General features: G+C 37.9%; 1 protein-coding gene across 8 annotated transcripts in view; it reads left to right on the top strand.

Annotated features, from left to right (window-relative positions):
- The first annotated feature begins 4,125 nt into the window (after positions 1-4,125).
- PCLO (piccolo presynaptic cytomatrix protein) overlaps positions 4,126-19,016 on the top strand; it is a 377,354-nt gene continuing 362,463 nt past the window's right edge. For all 8 annotated transcript variants that reach the window (XR_011502753.1, XM_070507399.1, XM_014843189.3 and 5 more), the window contains exons 1-2: positions 4,126-4,689; positions 10,688-12,365. Coding sequence is in view for 7 of the 8 variants with exons in the window: in XM_070507399.1 (XP_070363500.1) it covers positions 4,436-4,689; positions 10,688-12,365 (1,932 nt within the window). In the remaining variant the exon portion in view is untranslated. The remainder of the gene's footprint in view (positions 4,690-10,687; positions 12,366-19,016) is intronic.

Here is a 19,016-nt window from a genome sequence, read left to right as displayed (position 1 = left end):
GAAGCAGAGCTAACAAAAATGGCTGACAGCAGCAATTGAGAAGCAGCTCAACCATAGCAAAAAATGAAGTTGGACCTTAAGCCACTGCAGGTTCCTGCTGCACTAATTAACACAATCCTCTCTTACCTTCTATTAGAGAAGGAACATTAAAAGAAGATATGTGCCTAAATAAAAATTGTCACATTCTCTATAGTTATGCAAATATGAATATATACATCCACATGTACACTAAAAATGCCTGGACTTTTAAATATAGAAAGTATAAGAATAGTTTGAGTTTTATCACTCATCACATCACATAAAATCACTGTTATGGTATTGACCACATCATTTTTTTCAGCTTCTTCAGAGGCATTTGTTACAAAACTTTGTTAGCATTTTGATTCCCTAGCTTAACAGGTTGTGTTATTTTTGTTGTTTTAAAAAAATGATTAGTAATAATTACTGGTATTCTTACACCATTAAAAAAACTACAAATTTACTTTGGAAAATATAGAAAATTATAAATAAAAAGTAAGATTATTTAAGGTCCTGCCATTAAATATATATGGGTTTTGTTGGTTGGTTTGTTTGATTTGTTTCCTTTTTTTAATGCAGTTTAGTCATTTCAATTTTTTTGCACATTTATGATTACATAATTTTATGAAAATTTACCCCATGTATACTTTGTGAAATTTTTCCTACGTTATAATGAACTCTCTAAAAGTATTATTTTAAATAAATATCTTCATAAAATACTCTATCTAGTTATACTAGATTTTACTTTTCCTTCTATATTGAGGCAATAATGACTTCTAATTTATGGCTATTATAAAAAGGCAGTGAACATTTTTTTCACAAAACCATTTTTGTAACTCAAATGATTTCTTTAGGACTGATTTCCAGAAGTGTATCACAGATTATGACTCTTTTTAAGGCTTTTGATAAGTACTGCCAAATTATTTTCCAGAAAGGTTGACTCCAGTTACACTCTCAAATTTAGCTTATGAAAGGGCCTATTTTACAAAACACTCACTAATATTATTTTAATGGCTTTAATAGGGACATAATGGGCACTTAATAAATAATCCAATATTCAGATTATTGCTCGTGAGAGATTAATAAATATATGCTATTTTTAATAGGCTAAATTTATGTAAAGATTATTTAATTGTAGGTTTTGAAAAACGAGTGACATTACATATTTTTCTATATTTGATGAAGACTATTCTAACTTTAATTTGTGCAAAGTCCTCAATTTATTTAATATTGACATGTGACCAGACACAGGTGGTCTGTTTGATTTTATCCCAGGTTGAGTGGGATCTGCCAGGACACAGGCAGACTAGGCCGTCCCATTCCAAGGAATCATTATCTAGTCATGTTTAGCTGTTAACTATCACATTCAGATTGATTCTTATCTACTGAAATAGAAACTGCCTGGGAAAGTGAGACAAGAATTAAAGGAAAGGAAAAGATCTGCTTTTCTGGAGTTGAGAAGTCATTTCAGAAAGACGTAATGGTGGAAACCACAGTGGAGAAAACCACAGTGGAGGTTTTCAGAAATTGATTCATTTTATGACCCACCTATCAGGCTGAGTGAATCAGAGCTGAACTATCAGTTTATTAACTTAAGTCTGAGTTCAAATACAGTCATGTGCCACATAACGACGTTTAGGTCAACAAGGCACTGCATATACGATGGTGGTCCCATAAGATTAGTACCACATAGACCAGGTGTGTAGTAGCCTATACCATCTAGGTTTGTGTAAGTACACTCCATGATGTTCGCACAACAACCAAATCGCCTAACAATGCATTTCTTAGAACGTATCCCCGTCATTAAGCGACACGTGACTATAAATGACTATTAAAGTAACTATATAATGAACAAGGAGCAACAAAGCTTTTGAATATAACACTATTAGTTAATTTGCAGAAGGAAACTAATTATGATATTTTTCTAGGTAAGCAAAGAGAAACTCCATAAGTTGTCTACAGCATTGAACTTCTCATCCTTGTACATTTAGAACTCTGAGAATTCATACATAAGGAATGCACGAGGACTCTGCTCTAGTGTGTCTCTTCAGATCAGAAACACCTCCCAAGCACAAGAAACTGTAACCCCAGACGGAGGACTGAAAAACGAAATGTTTTTCAAAACTCAGTTATATAGGTCCCCAAAGGCAAAGTTATTTCAGAAAGTCAATGACCAAAATGCTTTCCAAGTGTCACCATCATATCTCTTATTTTCAAAGTCCATTTACCCTTCCCACCATATATCCCATTTTCCTGTTTTCTGATGATATTTGCTTCTGGGAGAGAGGACGAAAGATGGTAAACACATGTGTTTGCACAATGGTCTATAATATTTCCAACGTACAAATTATGACTTTGTTTAGCCTGTCAACATTCCTTTGCATATTGAGTATCACTTCTTTCTTTCTTATTACTCCACAGGCTCCTTTCCATCTACAAAGGAGGACAATACGGAGTTAACAATACATTTCCTCAGTGTAATCATTATTCTGAGGCTAGAGTTTGAAAGGGTATTCATCGCACCAATTTTTTAAGATTGTGGTCTGTGGATGTGAATACATCAAATATATTTTATTCTCACAAAACTTGAGCGTATTATGAGAAAATGCCTAGCATGTGAATCTTCTTCCTCATCTCCATCTAGAGTGTTATTGATTCCTAGGGCAACCTGGGCCATGGAGCAGTTATTCATTTTGCCAGAGAAGGCATTACGATTCAAGATTTTGTACCTAATTTTCTTTTTTGAAGCAAAGACATTTCTAAAAGGTGTGATGGAAGTGTATTTGCCTCCAAATACGGCCATCAGAACGTCAGGTTGCCTCAACTTGATTTGTTTCTACAAAGTGAGAGCATTCTTCATTTAAATGAATGAAAGTCACACCTCAGTATTATGAGACAATCAAAGTTTATGCAAAGTTTTTGTAGGAACTCAACCAGTAATGATACTTTATCTGACAACTAGCCATGTTTAAAAGCAATAAATGTAGTCACAAATTGTTATAACTGTGCCATTTTTTAGTTTTGATACAAGTGGAATCCACAATATCAAACTATTATAATGATTATTGCAAAAACTGGGAAACTTTCTTTCTAAGCAACTTAACTCATTTCTGTAGAATTTATTCATTCCCAGTTGTTGCCTTTTGATTTTCTTTAACCTCAACAATTGGGACATTAAGTCCACCTTGTTAGGAAAGGTAGGTAGCAAAAACGGGGCTGCAGATCTAGTGCCGAGCTGAAACATTCCCTTCTAAGAAATGTAGTAGCAAGAACAAAGTCTATGTGTTGGGGACGTGTGGGGAGTGGGTCTGAAAAAAGTGGTTATTAGTTACATCGCTGCTGCTAACCAGCTGTGTGACTCTATACAAATTAACTTACCTTTCTGGATTCTTCTGTCCACATTTGTACAGAAAAGGGATTGAACTCATATTTTCAAAGTTTCAGACTACCACAACACTTTAATATACTACAATTTGGATCTTACTACAGGATCCCACTCACAATTTCCCATAATCCTTTACTTTTGTGTAATCCCTTTAGGGAACAACACAGCGCTAAGCATTCAAAAACCTTACCTTTTTACTGACGCCATATCTAGGGTTTTAATCTAATTGTTCTGGGAAAATTCCAAATAAAAGAGGCCAGTTTTAGCTCCTTGTGGGAAATTTTTCCCAAAGGTATCGTTTGTCCTGTTAATTTCCAGTTACCTGAATTCATTCCTAGGATCTTTTAAAACCCTCCCTTAAAAAAAAAAATAAAATAAAATTGAAACTACAAATCCCATGAATCAAAGCTGGAAGCCGATTCTTCCCCTCCAGCCCCTCCCCGCCCCGCCCCGCTTGAATGTAGTCCACGAGCCCTCATCTTAGGGCATCTCGCAATACGCCTGAAAGAAACGTCGCTGTTTCCTCTCGCTTTTTAGCTGTGCTCTCGCTGGGCTCCTTTAAATCGGTGCTGAGAGAGAGAGAGAGAAAGGAAGGATCCAGAGCGACGCAGACCGGAGTGGGCGAGGGCGCGGGCGCGGGCGCGGACATCACCTGTTCCAAGAAGGGCATGCGCACTGAGAGGGCGCGGGCCAGGAGGCGGGGCGCGGTGGGAGGGGCGGACGGCGCCCGCCTGGCGCTGCTCAGATCTGCTTTTCTCCGGCTTGGGGCACTGAGGCGGCGTCGGGGAGTTGTCTTCTGCAAAGGTTGCCTGGCGTTGTCCAACATGGAGGAAGCGCCGGCCGCGGGCGTCACCTGCGAGCTGGACTAATTCCCGCCTGGCATTCCGGGCGGCCGTGCCCGATCCAAGCCCAGGGACTCCGCCGCCTGCACGCCCCGCGGCGGACCCCGGCTCCGGTTGCTCCTGGCGCCGCAGCCTTCCCAACGGGGACGCAGCGCAAGGAGGGATCGCGGCGGCCCCGTCTCCCTGAGCCATGGGCAACGAGGCGAGCCTGGAAGGGGACGGGCTCCCGGAAGGGCTGGCGGCGGCGGGAGCCGCCGCTGGCGGAGGAGGGGCTGGCGGGGCGGGGAGCCCCTTGCACACCGTGATCCCGGCTAGCATGGAGGCGGATCTGAGCCAGCTGAGCGAAGAGGAGAGGAAACAGATCGCTGCTGTCATGTCAAGGGCGCAGGGGCTGCCCAAGGGAAGCGTTCCCCCGGCCGCTGCGGAGCCGCCTTCCATGCACAGGCACGCACAGCATGATGTATATGTCCGCGCATATATGTACAGCTTCCCCTGCACATATGTTCCAGTCCGTATGTGCCAGCACAGCAGTACATATATGTCGCCTCCGTTCATTTTATTCTTTCTAATAGGGTGGCGATAAAGAGATCATAAGCCTTCTAATGGGCAGAATAAAAATGATGCATTGTAGAGTTTCTGGTGGGATAGTCAAGGGTTGCATTCTTGGAGCTGTGATTTTAGGTTGTGATTTTTGGCCTTTTGGAACCTTTTCCCTCTAGGATGGCCGGGAGAGACGCCCTCCAGTGTTTTGCTAATCTAGAAATCTTCCATTAATACAGAACGAACGTGTTGGGAAATGGGTAGAGCTCGGTGGTTTCCTGTCTCTCTTTAAACCTCCTCAGTCATTTTGGGTCTTTTTCTCTGTGAATGAAGTCTAAATATTTCTGTAAAAATACCTTTAATTCCCTTCGCGCTTATTTGTCCTTCCTTCCCACCCTACCCCCAGAGGAGAACAGGAGCTGTTTAGGTAGAAGGGATTCTACCTAATGAATACACCTTTTATAGTCAATGAGGGACCCTAAAATATATTGTGGCATTAAGTAGATGGTTTGGTCACAGCAGAACAGGTGCGGTACATGTGTTTCTGAATTAGCATATGCTGTTTTTTTAAACCACTGCCCTTTATATGCAGAAGTGTCTTACAGTTTATGGAAGAACTTGTGAATCTGTGTTATCTTAAAATAGTTTCCAATACATACTTTTAAAGACAAAGCAAATAAATGACAACTTGCACAGGCAATTGAGAGCTAATCTGTAATATTTGCATATTCATTTCCTCTCTAGCTCTCCATTTTCTTCTTCCTAATAAATTAGTTGTTTTCTAATTAGAGTACTAAGAGGGTATAATCATTGTGCCTGCCCTGCCTTTATTATTGTAAATAAACCCTTGGCCCTCCCTTAGAGAACAGTTCTCTGTCTATGGTCCTGAAACCACTCCTACTGGATGATATCTGAAAGGAAACCTACAGTTTTCTTTTGAGATATTGCAAACACGAAAGAATCTGGATATATAGGTGTAGATTCTTATCGTCTACTTCATAAAATGAAAACATTTAAACTTAAGAACTGTTACGTAAGTATATGCGTATAATTTTGTCAAATAGTTATAATATTAAATTTAATATAGGAGAAATGTAAAATATTTTATGGATAGTGACAATATTTTTCATGTAAAATCTTAAATGCATAAAATCTGTCTGGTAAAAACTCTATTTCCTTGGAGTGAAACACCATTACTAGTAAAAACTAGCTCCTTTAAATTGAATATGTTGCTCTTTATTTTTAAACGAGTAATATATTGGGCTATTTCTTCGGTATAAAGCTTTTTTATCTATTACCTTAAGTAGTACAGCTTATGATATGTACTTTTTTTCGCTACTGGTGAAAACTCGATTTCGAAAAAGTGTTAAATGTTGATATACCAGATTTTCATAGGATAATAACCAGGTATAATATTTTTATTAGCCTTTTAGAAATGTATACTAGCTCTTCTGCAATTTTTCCTAAGAGGCACAAGCAACAGGTTTAGCATGTTGGTTACAAATACCAAGAAAAATGTGAGCTTTGATTTTTAAATTCCTAACTTCTGTTCAGAGGGCGGCTGAAAAATGTTGTTTCAGCCTGTAAAACCACGGTGTTTTATGCAGTATTTCTATCTGATAACATACTTTTAAAGCTTTCCATTGATAATTTTGTCATGGTAGAATTCTTATTAATAGGTAATTTGTAGCCAAAGCAGTTGTTGGTCAAAGTTTCATCCAATTATATATAAATGATACATTTCTGATTTTTGCAACCTGCTTATGTTTTACTGAAAGATTTCTAGAAAATGTACTTAAGTTTTGGAAAGTTGTTATCCTCGTATGTGATAACCAAAGAAATACATGGTTTACCATTTAGATTTTAAGAAATACTTTAGTTTAAATATATATAAGAAAGTATATCCAAATTATCTGAAGTTTTAAGAGATTAAGCGGTGTGAATTAGATATGGTGGGGCTTGATTTTTTTTTTTTTTTAAGAGATAAGACTTGAGAGACCTAGGTTCTTATCCTATTAATTTTAACTGACTGGTGGCAGATTATATGTGCTTCTCAGCCATATGTGCCTCAGTCTCCTTTCCTCTAAATAAGGTAAGTGATACTCGTCTTACCTATCTTGTAGAGTAATTTTGAGGCTCAATTAAAAATTGAAATGAAAATTGATCAATTCAAAATTAACAGGGACATGTTTGTTTGAATTTTAATTTGAAGGAACCCTATAAAGAAGAGTAGTAACAATATCAGCAGTGAATGGCACTGGCAGTGATGGCTACAGACAAGTTGTATGTTGACTTATTCATCGTTATGAGTTATGTTGATGTATCTGTATTCTTTTACATATGAAGAAGTCAGTGCAATGTTATGGAAAGCCTGCCCTCCACCCCCCATCCCTACTGGGAGTCAGGACACCAGATTTCTGTGACTAACTAGTGTGATAACCTTGAATTAACTCTCTTAGCTTCTTTAAGTCCTGGTAGCCTCTGCAGTATAAAAATGAATACATATTCCTAAAGTTGCTTGTATTTCTAATATTACAAAATTTTATGTGACTCAGCACTGTCAAGTTAAGTGTCATTGCCTGTTTAAAAACATATTTCAGTATTCCAACTGTTTTTACATTCTTACACTTGAATAAATGTTTACCTCAATTGTAGCTGAAACATTTTTTTCTGCTACACTATGAAAGAAAAATTCTAGTCTGGGGTTGACAATAGTAAAATGAAAAGGGAGGTTGTATAAAACATGGGTAGTTACAAGCTAGAAGTTACTGCTCCTGGCTTTTTGATTCATTGTCGGCCCAGGGAAATGCAATTTTATTACTTCTACTCATTCTGTTTTCAGCTACAGATATGTCATATGAGAAGGGCTTTACTGAAAAACACTTCTGATTAGTAGAGTATTTTAGAAGAATTCTGACTGAATCAGTGATTTTCTTTAGCATTCTTTAGGGCCTCCCATACTGGGTAGACACCTCCACAACTGTTTTTCTTCCTAGAGCAACAGGCCAAGTCCAGATTCTAAAATGAATGTGGAAGGTTTCCATTTGTATCTCAGAAAGCCTGTAGAAGAATTTGAAGTGAAAAGAATTCAAGAAACATTAACGTAGAGTAAAACAAAAACCTGATATATTCTTTCATTCCTCCACTCGTTGTTATTCATTCATTCATCAAACAGTGATGTTCATCTACTAGTTACCAGGTTTGGTTCTAGTGATGTAAAGATGAGTGAAACATTCTCTCTCTAGGAGTTCACAGTCTAGTATACAAGACACAGATTGCATTTTAGTCATTTTCTTTTTGAACAGAACAGCTGTTATACCAAATAAAAATTCACCAAAAGACCATAGTTAGTGAAAATATCTTTATATTTTCGGTCAGTAGTAAGCCTATATCTTTTCTTAATGATTGTCTTTCTGTTTCTCACTTCCAGATCTCCATGTTTTACATTTTATTTACATAATTATAGCAACTAAAACTAAGTTTAAATTGTAGGGATCTTTATAGCTATGTAGGTATTTTAATCACGGGATTCTATAATATAATACAACTTATATTTATAGGGAGTACATGCAATTATAATTTCGCATGCAAGCAGCTTGCCTAAATTTCTTTGTTTATTATTATCACAAACATTTGATATTCACAGTTTTTTAAAATTTTGTACGTATGTTGGTAGGTGAAATAATATCATAAAAACAGAATAGAAATAGAATAATGCGAAGATCTGAACGGTGGAACTTTTTGGAAATGATCTGTTTTAGATTGTCTGCTGTGGCTCTTCTAGCTTCACATGGAGGAGAGCACATAGGGCTATAAAGAAACACTCAAAATTATTTGCCCCAAATGGAGATAGGTAGCAATGCATTTAAAAGATACCTTAGAACTGTTGTTAGGGTAATGATTTTAGTTCCTTGTTTAAGAAAAGACTTCAGAGACATGATAATAGCTAAAGTTTTTGTAACTTTTTTCCTGGAGGAAATTGCCAGAACTAAGACTTCTATTTATTCACCTTTTTTAGAAAATCATTTTGTGCATGCATTGTCATTTTATGGATTATTTTATTTCTGACCCTGGCTATTCAGAAATAATGCTTCTTTTTTTCTTTCTACTATGGCTTACATCTTGATGTATACTCAAATTTCTGTGTCATTAGGGGAATTTCAAAAACTTAATTCATATTGAGTACTAAATGATCTGAAATTTAAAATTTATGGTCTGGTTTGTTAGCAGGTATATTTTGAGAGAACAAATTAAAACCTATAGAACTTCATTGTGATCATCTCGTATTTTAAATGCTACTGAATCACTGTTTCTTTCCCTTTTTTTCTTTTAATTAAAAGGAAATAATTTTTTTCCAAAATTAAAAAGCAATATATATCAAACAAAATACTTATAATTTTATTTTTTTCATAATTCTAATGCAGCATGTTCTTATTAGTTGCAACTTTATCATTAAGAATGGCTTATTTAAAAAATTAATATGCTTGATGTTTGGCTAAAAGTATGTATAAGAAAAAACTATTTTAATTCTTTAACCGTAGTCATTTAAAATTGATCACATTTCCAAAACTATTTTAAAAGATCCATCATATTTGTCTATGAATTAAAAGAAATCTTGCAAATTAATTACTTGTTACATTTTTAAATCAACATCAAAAATAAATAATATTACTAATAATCTAACAATGGCAATAGTAAATGCTATAGAAAACATTCAGTACAGAGGCCATTATGTATTTTCTTCATCCGAGGAAAGTAACAATACTTTTCAAAAGTGGGGTCACAATCGGCTTATTGCTGTTTGTGTACCAGGCTATATCTCAAGATGCTTTATATATCTATTGTGACTTTGCATACAGATCTCAGATTAAGAATTAGTTATTGGAAAAATAATTAAATGATATGATACTATTCTTTCATAATAAAGATGCAATTATTTCTGGAAAATTTCCAATTAATCAGAGTAGGAATTCTCATTCTGTAAAATTTAGTAAGGATAATATTTGATGGATAGTACCGTTTTAGACGGAATGGGTAAGATTGAATAGATTCTCAACTTTCTCAGAGTCCTTGGAAAGACGTCATGTAACCTCCTTTGCTAGACATTCCCCTGATGTCCGGTGTATGCCTTATGCAACTAATGTAACTTCTCATAATCAAGTAAAAAACAAACAAAATAGTCGCAGCAAACTCCCACGTTTTAAAGTGAATATTTTTATTTTTTAGTGATGCTGGTATTTGGGAGACTAACAACATGCGTTGACCATAACTTTTGATCAAAAAGGATATACTGGGGCTGGCTCCGTGGCCCAGTGGTTAAGTTCGAGCTCTCCACTGCAGGCAGCCCAGTGTTTTGTTGGTTCGAATCCTGGGCGCGGACATGGCACTGCCCATCAAACCACGCTGAGGCAGCATCCCACATGCCACAACTAGAAGGACCCACAACAAAGAATATACAACTATGTACTGGGGGGCTTTGGGGAGAAAAAGGAAAAAAAAAAAAAAGAATATACCCTGTGAACATGAATGTACTGGGACATAGTGTTGTGTTGAGTTAATATATCTAATTAGGATTTAAGTATGGTCAGATTCTATTAAATGTAAATGCAAATTATTTTTATTGTAAGTACTTTCGAACTAGGTATCTTAATTTTTCATTCCTCATAGTAGCAAGTACTGTTTTTCCCCCCTTTTTTCACCTCCTTGTTGAAAATCTCTACACATTTAAAGAAAGGAACAGAGACGTTAAAAAGTTTTATGATCATTTACAGGATGTTGCAAAAATGGATTCTAGTTGTATTTACACATAATTTTGAGGGTGTAAGAAAGTAATAGGTTTTTAATATTATTTTGAGTTGGGATCATTTCCATTATTTTCACTTCTTTTTGTTTCACTCTCTAGGAAACAAGAGTTGGATAGTAGTCATCCTCCAAAGCAACCAGGAAAACTGCCGGACCCTGGGCGTCCAGCTCAGCCTGGTCTCAGTAAAAGCAGAACTACAGACACTCTGAGGTCAGAGCAGAAATTGCCTGGAAGGAGTCCTTCCACTATTAGCTTGAAAGAATCAAAGTCCAGAACTGATTTTAAGGAAGAGCACAAATCTAGTATGATGCCTGGCTTCCTCTCAGAGGTTAATCCTTTAAGTGCTGTCTCCTCTGTTGTAAATAAATTCAGTCCTTTTGATTTGATAACAGACTCTGATGCCTCCCAGGAAGAAACTACCAAGAAACAAAAAATAGCTCAGAAGGAACAAGGAAAACCTGAAGGAATTGTAAAGCCTCCACAACAACAGTCACCCAAGCCAATTCCTAAGCAGCAAGGACCTGTGAGGGCCCCACCTCAACACGATGGCTCTCTCAAATCAGTATCTTCTCAGCAACCAGAAAAAATTAAATCACAACCTCCAGGGACAGAAAAGCCAATTCAAGGGCTTACCCAGTCTCCTCAGACAGACCAGGCCAAATTGCCACTTCAAAGAGATGCAGCGAGGCCTCAGACTAAACAGTCAGACACAGTAAAAGGAGAATCAGTTAAAGCCTCAGTACAAAGTCCATTCAAACCAACAGTTCAGCAAGCAAGTCCTGCGAAACCTCCAGCCCAGCAGCCTGGACCTGAAAAACTTTCCACGCCACAGCCTGGGCCTGCAAAGCCCTCAACTCAGCAACCAGGGCCAACAAAGGCCCCAGCTCAACAGCCAGGTCCAGCAAAGCCCTCACCTACACAGCCTGCAGCAAAACTCCCAGCCCAACCACCAGCAACAACAAAGCCTGCAACTCAGCAGCCCAGGCCCAAGTCTCCAGCTCAGCCTCCTGGGCCTGCAAAGTCTCCAGCTCAGCAGGTTGGGCCCGGAAAGACTCCAGCTCAGCAGCCTGACCCAGCAAAGCCCCCTCCTCAACAGCCTGGCCCAGCAAAGCCCCCTCCTCAACAGCCTGGCCCAGCAAAGCCCCCTCCTCAACAGCCTGGCCCAGCAAAGCCCCCTCCTCAACAGCCTGGCCCAGCAAAGCCCCCTCCTCAACAGCCTGGCCCAGCAAAGCCCCCTCCTCAACAGCCTGGCCCAGCAAAGCCCCCTCCTCAACAGCCTGGCCCAGCAAAGGCCCCTCCTCAACAGCCTGGCCCAGCAAAGGCCCCTCCTCAACAGCCTGGCCCAGCAAAGCCCCCTCCTCAACAGCCTGGCCCAGCAAAGCCCGCTCCTCAACAGCCTGGCCCAGCAAAGCCCCCTCTTCAACAGCCTGGCCCAGCAAAGCCCCCTCCTCAACAGCCTGGCCCACCAAAGCCCCCTCCTCAACAGCCTGGCCCAGCAAAGGCCCCTCCTCAACAGCCTGGCCCAGCAAAGGTCTCAGATCAGCAAGCTATAAAACCGGTAAGCCGAACAGGAGCTGGGAAACCTCTGCAGCCACCGACTTCTCCATCTGCAGTACAGACTCCAGTACAAGGCCTCCCTAAAACCATCTGTCCTCTTTGCAACACCACTGAACTTCTGTTGCATGTTCCAGAAAAGGCCAATTTTAACACATGCACTGAGTGTCAAACTACTGTCTGTAGCCTCTGTGGTTTTAATCCCAATCCTCATTTAACCGAGGTGAGTAGATTTATTCAGTGTGTCTGAACTCTTAAACTATATCATCGTCTTCTACGAATGGTGCTTAGTTTATAGCTGATATGCCAGCATAACATTGTTTTTCTCCGGTTCTTTCCTTCTTTCCCTCCTTCCTTCCTTTTTTCTTCTCTGCCAATTGTAAATTAGAATTTTTTAAAACAGTTTCTCCAATAATAAGCCCAAAATATTGCCACGGTTTCTGATATATTTGGCAGATAAAGTAAATATGAGTTGATTGAAAGATGCAGAGCATTTACTCATTGCACTCTGTGTAAGATCCACGCTATTTATTGTGTACTAAATGTTGATATTACTTTAACTTTTAAATTCTTATTCCTCCCTACCAAAATTCTGATACTCTTAACTGGGATCATATTTGTGGTGGGGAAAAAAGTAGACAGTGTTTTCAAATTCTAAATACAATTTTAATCTAAAATTGAACACACTTTTTCAAACTGCACGGGCCTCTTTCCCTGCGAGTGATTTTAGTATCCCCTGTGAGAGCATGCTTTCCTCATTCGTTGAGAGTCATTAATAACAGCGTAAGTCAGTTCATAGACAGAAGAAGTCATTAGCGCAGGTTCAGCACTGATGGGTGTCTTCTCAAAAGAAGCTCAGAGTCTGTCTCCATGTCTTTAGGTAAGCCTTTCTGACATAACAGATCATAGAGGGGCCAGTAGTAACAAAAATGAGTTCAAGGTTGTTTACTCTGATTGAGGATACAAAAGTAGTTCTCAGCAAGTCAGCACTTAATGTTAATGTTAACTCAGCACTTAAAGGCCCTGAATAAAATAGCATTTTAATAGGTAGAGATTTGGGGACATTTGGGGAGAAGGGACAAAAAGGACAAGAGAGCAGAAAAACTCAGAAATTCTCTGGAGTTAAGAAATAATACAGTGAAAATGGGATAGTAATATAAATAAAGTGAGACTAAAGAGGCTTAGGGTCTAAAAGAATATATTTTTAAAAGAAATCTGGTAGCCCTTACCCGAGGAGAAGGTCCATCTGGAGGACAGCTGTTAGGGGGCTGTATGTGCATCATGTTTGCGAACAGCCCAGGGAAGAACTGCCAGCAGGCAGTGAGGATTACGAGATTTAAACATCTCTGAGAGAGGAGACTTGTTATGAATGAAATCTCTGTTATGGCAATAACAACAATGATGATTATTGGTAGCTGTTGCATTAGTTTGGATACTCACTGTGATGAAAAATGAAAATGATGTACATTTAAAATGTGTCAGCCTCTGGTGGTTTTCTAAAGTACCTTTTACTCTTTTAACCAGAAGTTATACCGAGTACCTTAGCTTTTGAAAGAAGCCATTCTTTAGGGGTAAAATTGCAATTAATAAGAACATGCATTGAAGTTAAGGAGGAGAACAGATTATAGTTTGTTTATGTATTGGTAGCTTTTTAAATTTTAGTGAAGATATGTTTCTGCCCATAGTATACTATCTTGATAAGAATGTGCAGTAATAATGACTTCAAACAGCATGCTGTGGCAGGTGTCCCACATGTAAAGAAGAGGAAGATGTGCATGGATGTTAGCTCAAAGCCAGTCTTCCTCACCAAAAAGAGGAGGATTGGTGGCAGCTGTTAGCTCAGGGCTAATCTTCCTCAAAAAAAAAAAAAAAAGTTTGTCATGTTTTCATGGCAATTTATAAGGCAGAAACATGTAGTTGGACATTCAAGCCACATATATTGTGAATACTTAACTATATGGAAGACATTTTACTACATGTTTGGTAGGATATAATGATAAACTAAAACAATGCTGATCTTAACATGATGAAAATGTACTTGGTTAGATAATCCACACACAAGGAAATACAATATGTGGTCAAATGATAAGAGCTGTGAGAGATATGAACAAATATTGTGGCACTTCAGAGGAGGAAGTGTCATTTCTAGTGGGTAAGGTTAAGAAAAGCTTCATGGAGAAATTGGCGTTTGAGCATATATAAGGATGGATACTATTTCAACAGATAAAGGACATGAAAGGGGTAATGATTTGGTCCAAGACCTAGAGCCACAATAATGCAGAGTGTATTTAGGAGTCAGGGATAAATCTAGGTTGGCTGAAATGGTGGGGAAGAAATCAGCAATGAGATTGGAGAGAAAATGAAGTCAGATTTTGGCCTTCCACATTTTGCAGGCAGCGATGAGTGCTCTCCTTTATGAAACTTGCCTTAATTAATCTAGTTATACAGTCATTCCTTCATTCATTTGACAAATTTGTATCAAATACCTAGTGGTGAAGCACCAATGAGTGCTATGACAGAATCAAGTATTCTTTAGGTAGGGAATCTTTCTTTAACCAGAAAATAGGGGAAATAAAAGTTGATATAAGAAAGAAAGAAAAAAAAAAGTATGTATATGAAAAGTAACTTTGTGTAGGCCTTTTCAGTTCACATAGTTCTTTTCTTTTTGTTTTATTAAAATAAAATTTCCAAATAATTGTATAGGCATATATTCTGTTTTCTCCGTTATACTAATGAGAAAACTGGTGATCAAGTGGTTACTATGGTTAATTTACGTGTTAGGATCACCCTAGTAGTAAGTAACCAAGTAGAACCCAAACCAAATCCATTTATTCATGATAGGAAGAGAGATAAAGAACTATGAGGTCAAAGGAAGAAACCATCACTGTCAGCAGGGATTGCCACAATGATCTTCGTGGAGTATTTGAGCGTGAATCTGGAGAATAATAAGAATTTGGACACATGTGAAAGGAGTTGAAAATGTAGGGGCAGGTAGAAGGCCTCACTAGCTAAATAAAGGAAAGCATCCCCATTATTGATCAGCTGAGTTTGGGCAAGCCATTTACACTTTCTGTAACAATGACATCATTTAAAAAAAAAAACAAACAACGTGTTCTCAGCCAAACGCTTCGGGTTGTTGGGAGGATTAACTGAACATTTGCATGAGAAGGTATTTTTTAAATACATGAAGTGCTTTTGAAGTTGCAATATAATGCAACATGGATTTAATATTTTAAACAGACTTGACTTTTAAAGTTTACTCTCAACTTGTTTTCTACGTAGATACAATATCATAAGTTGTTGGGTTCTAAGGTAGCAATCAAAAGCCATTTGATCTACATTGTTAATAGTAACATTTCATTTTAACTTTCATATTTTTCCCATAAGGAAAAGTGTAATCTGAGTTCTAAATTCTGAACTCTAGGAAGGCATCTTCCCTAAACCTGTCCACCAAATGGCCAGTGCCTCAAACTCTTGAGTTATCAGGAGGTCAGAGTTAGGAAGTTAGAGCTCTGGATAGAGGCTGAGAGCTTCTGTTTCAAGAGATAAGGCATGAAGTTTTGGGAATGCTCACCACTTCCAAACTGTTACATGTATCCATGAGAAAGTGAACTTCTCTGCAATTTTTGAAGACGACGTAACACTCTGGGTCAAATTGTCCTCAAATATTCAGATTGAATAAACAAACAGTTTTTCCATGCAAGATAGGGGCAGGGCCTGGACGTTCTTTAGTACTTTAGTTTATATGAATTTATCATTTTCAAGTTTGATGTTTATATGCAAGTAGGTCTCTATATTATTAATGTTGTAGTCTATGGGTAAAATAGAATACAGGTCTCTTGCATCACTCTCAGGAGAGTTTCTCTGATATTTTGTTACCACACATCAGAGTTATGACTATATTTGCCTATGGTCATCCTGGCTCTTAAGTGACTAAGCCTGGAGAGGAAAAGCCGGAGAGGTATCAACACTCAGACACAAGTTTTAGGGAAGGGAACTTTTACTTTCTTAACTAAATTTGTCAGCTCTCTCCCACCCTGCCTGGCTGACACACACACACACATCCTAGATAACCGAAATATCTGTGTGAAGAGGATGGCATTTAGATTAACTGTCCTCTCTGGTGGCTGTCAAGACGTGTGCTGTTTCAAATAGACCTTAAGAATCCACTGACTCTAAGCCTAGAATTAGATGCCGAGAGGAGATTGTAGCTGTATCTCTTCTTGCTGGTCCGTTAATGGAATAAATCTCAACATTACAGGTTCTCTCTTTGGGCTTGTTTTCTGACAGAGAAACTCAACATTTGCTTTCTGAGTAGTAACAAAAGTAATTTTCGTTGTTGTTTTTGTTGATTTACTTTATTTGTTTTAATACTAGCCTGGGCAAGATAGATTTAGGGAGACATTTAAAGACTTGCCCCTAATGTCTGATAATTCTCCTGGTTCTTATGAAATTTTGTAATATATGCAATGACTTGCCATTTTTTAGAATGTTGACAATGAACCAAATATTAATTATGCAGGTGGATTTAGATTTTTTTTGCCGTATTACTTTTGGTCATTATGGCCCATGTATTAATCAGTCTCTTGGCTGAAACCAGATATTTTATGTAACAAAAACATGGCCATCTTTCAGGAGCTAAACAAACAAACACACACACATAGACTTGCATATAAACTCTCTCCACTTGTTAAAAAACAAAACAGAATGAAAAATGACTGAAATTCTTCAGGTTGGCAAAATGGCTCAACTGGCCACTTCTTTTAGGTGGCCTGCTGCTTCTTCTTTTGAGGAGAAAAAGGAAAAATAAAATCTTAAAAACAAAGAATTATAGTGGGAACGAATAGGACAAGTGAACAAGTGGGAAGAAAGTAAGAACCCAACAGATTTTATTATACAAGGACAGGATGAAAACATGATTGAAGAAAATTTATTCAACAGTTAATGTGAATAGCATGAACATGAGCAAATATAAATTCTTAACATTATGTTTGTTCTTTTGACGTTCCATTCTTCCAAGTACTATGTTATGTTGTTGAGCAGAGATTCTGTTATAAATCTTACGTAGACTTTATGTTTAAAATTTCCAGTTTGGAGCACGTTGAGGGGTGAATGTTAGTCATTATGCCTTCTGGACATTTTTTTTGAGAGGTTTACAGTTCTGTTTTGAAGCTAAATAGATTAATAATAGTTCTGAGCAGGAATGTGCTGTAATTCTGGAACCCCAGCATTTGCCAACTCACCTCATTGCTTAGATATATCAAGTTAATTATCTGGAATTATTATTGAAGACACATTCAAAAGTCACAATTATAATTTTTTAGTAAGCAATATTTTTGATGCTTTTTTTGAAAGTGGCACCATTAATCGAAACTCTATGTGAAGTTCACAATTAAACCTTCAAATGGTACCTCTTGAAACATCTAAATAAGACATTTATGATTATCCAGCAAAGGCCTTAGCTAGGTTGTATTAATATCTTTCACAGTTCTGATACATAACAAAGGCTCAACAAAAGGGAACCCAGGGATTGGATTAAGCAGGAAGATGTGTTTTGGTAATTATATGCAGGGCTACATTAGAATACGCAGTGACCTCAGAATGAGCAGAAATACTGTCTGACCACTCTCCTACCCTCATTCATGTAGCATATTAAGTCAGAAGACTGAAGGAACAACTTTATATTTTTCTTTCATTCCTTTCCATAGAGTTAATTGAATTAAAGTAGCTTATTAAACAATTGTGTCTCTAGACCTTGAATTCTATTTATGCACTTTCTGTAAGTAAGGCGATATGTGAGGAAAGCAAAAGATGGCTATTTTTCCTTATTTGTTATATAAAATCAAGAATTTAGGAATAATTGAGCCATGACATTTATCTAATGTATTAGATTCTTTCATTTTAATTCTTGTATATTGAAGCTAAGAGTCTTTCTGGACGCACTGATATAATCGTAGGCTTCCCCAGTATTATTTCTTGTATTTCTCCCGTCATTTATCAAATGGATGCGGATGATTAGCATGTAATGTTAGGGAGTGGGTACTGCTTGTGAGAGGGGACCCGTGAAGTTGTTTATGAAATGTTGGTGGAAGGCTTCTTCTCTGAATCAGGCTTGGTTTTGGATATTATCAGACTTCTGTGGCATGGAGAAGAAGTGCTAAGGACTAAAATCTTCTAAGGTCCTCATTCATAGCTATAGTGGAATGAAGACCCAGTCGTGCAGAACTAGGGGAACCAACTATAGTATAGACATGGATACCACATGGAACTGGCCACAAGTGTCTGAGGCAATGATGGTAGTCAGCTCAGGTTCATCTCTGCTCACAGTTAAAGATAAAACGGTTAATTTTGGAAGTGAAACAAGGTAGTAATTGTCTCCAGGCAGGGAAAATATGTATTGTTAGGAGGTGGGGTAATTATGGGGGACTCCTTCAGTTTGAATCAAAATGGGGATAGATTGTCCATGGCCAGAATTATAGGGGAGGGTTCTGGGGAGAGTGGCAAACAACCAGAAAATGAAGGCAGAAGCCTGCTGTACAAGCAGGGTAAACAGTGAGGATTAGCAGAGTAAACACAGAGATGCTGTAGCTTGAAGAACACAACATTTTTAATTAATTTAATTAATCCAAACCAGCTCAAAAAATATTTGTGAACATCTTCCTTATCCATTCATCCCTTGATGGGCACCTAGGTTGCTTCCAAGTCTTGGCTATTGTGGATAATGCTTCAGTGAACATAGGGGTGCCTGTATCTTTATGCCTTTGCCTTATCAAGTTCTTTGGATAAATGCCCAGCATTGGGATAGCTGGATCATATGGTAGATCTATTCTTAATTTTCTGAGGATACTCCATTACTGCTTTCCATACTGGCTGC

This window comes from Equus asinus, chromosome 1 (assembly GCF_041296235.1).
Source record: "Equus asinus isolate D_3611 breed Donkey chromosome 1, EquAss-T2T_v2, whole genome shotgun sequence".
Lineage (NCBI taxonomy): Eukaryota > Metazoa > Chordata > Mammalia > Perissodactyla > Equidae > Equus > Equus asinus.
The sequence above is the reverse complement of the archived record's forward strand: the minus strand, read 5'-3'. Positions and strand labels throughout refer to the sequence as shown.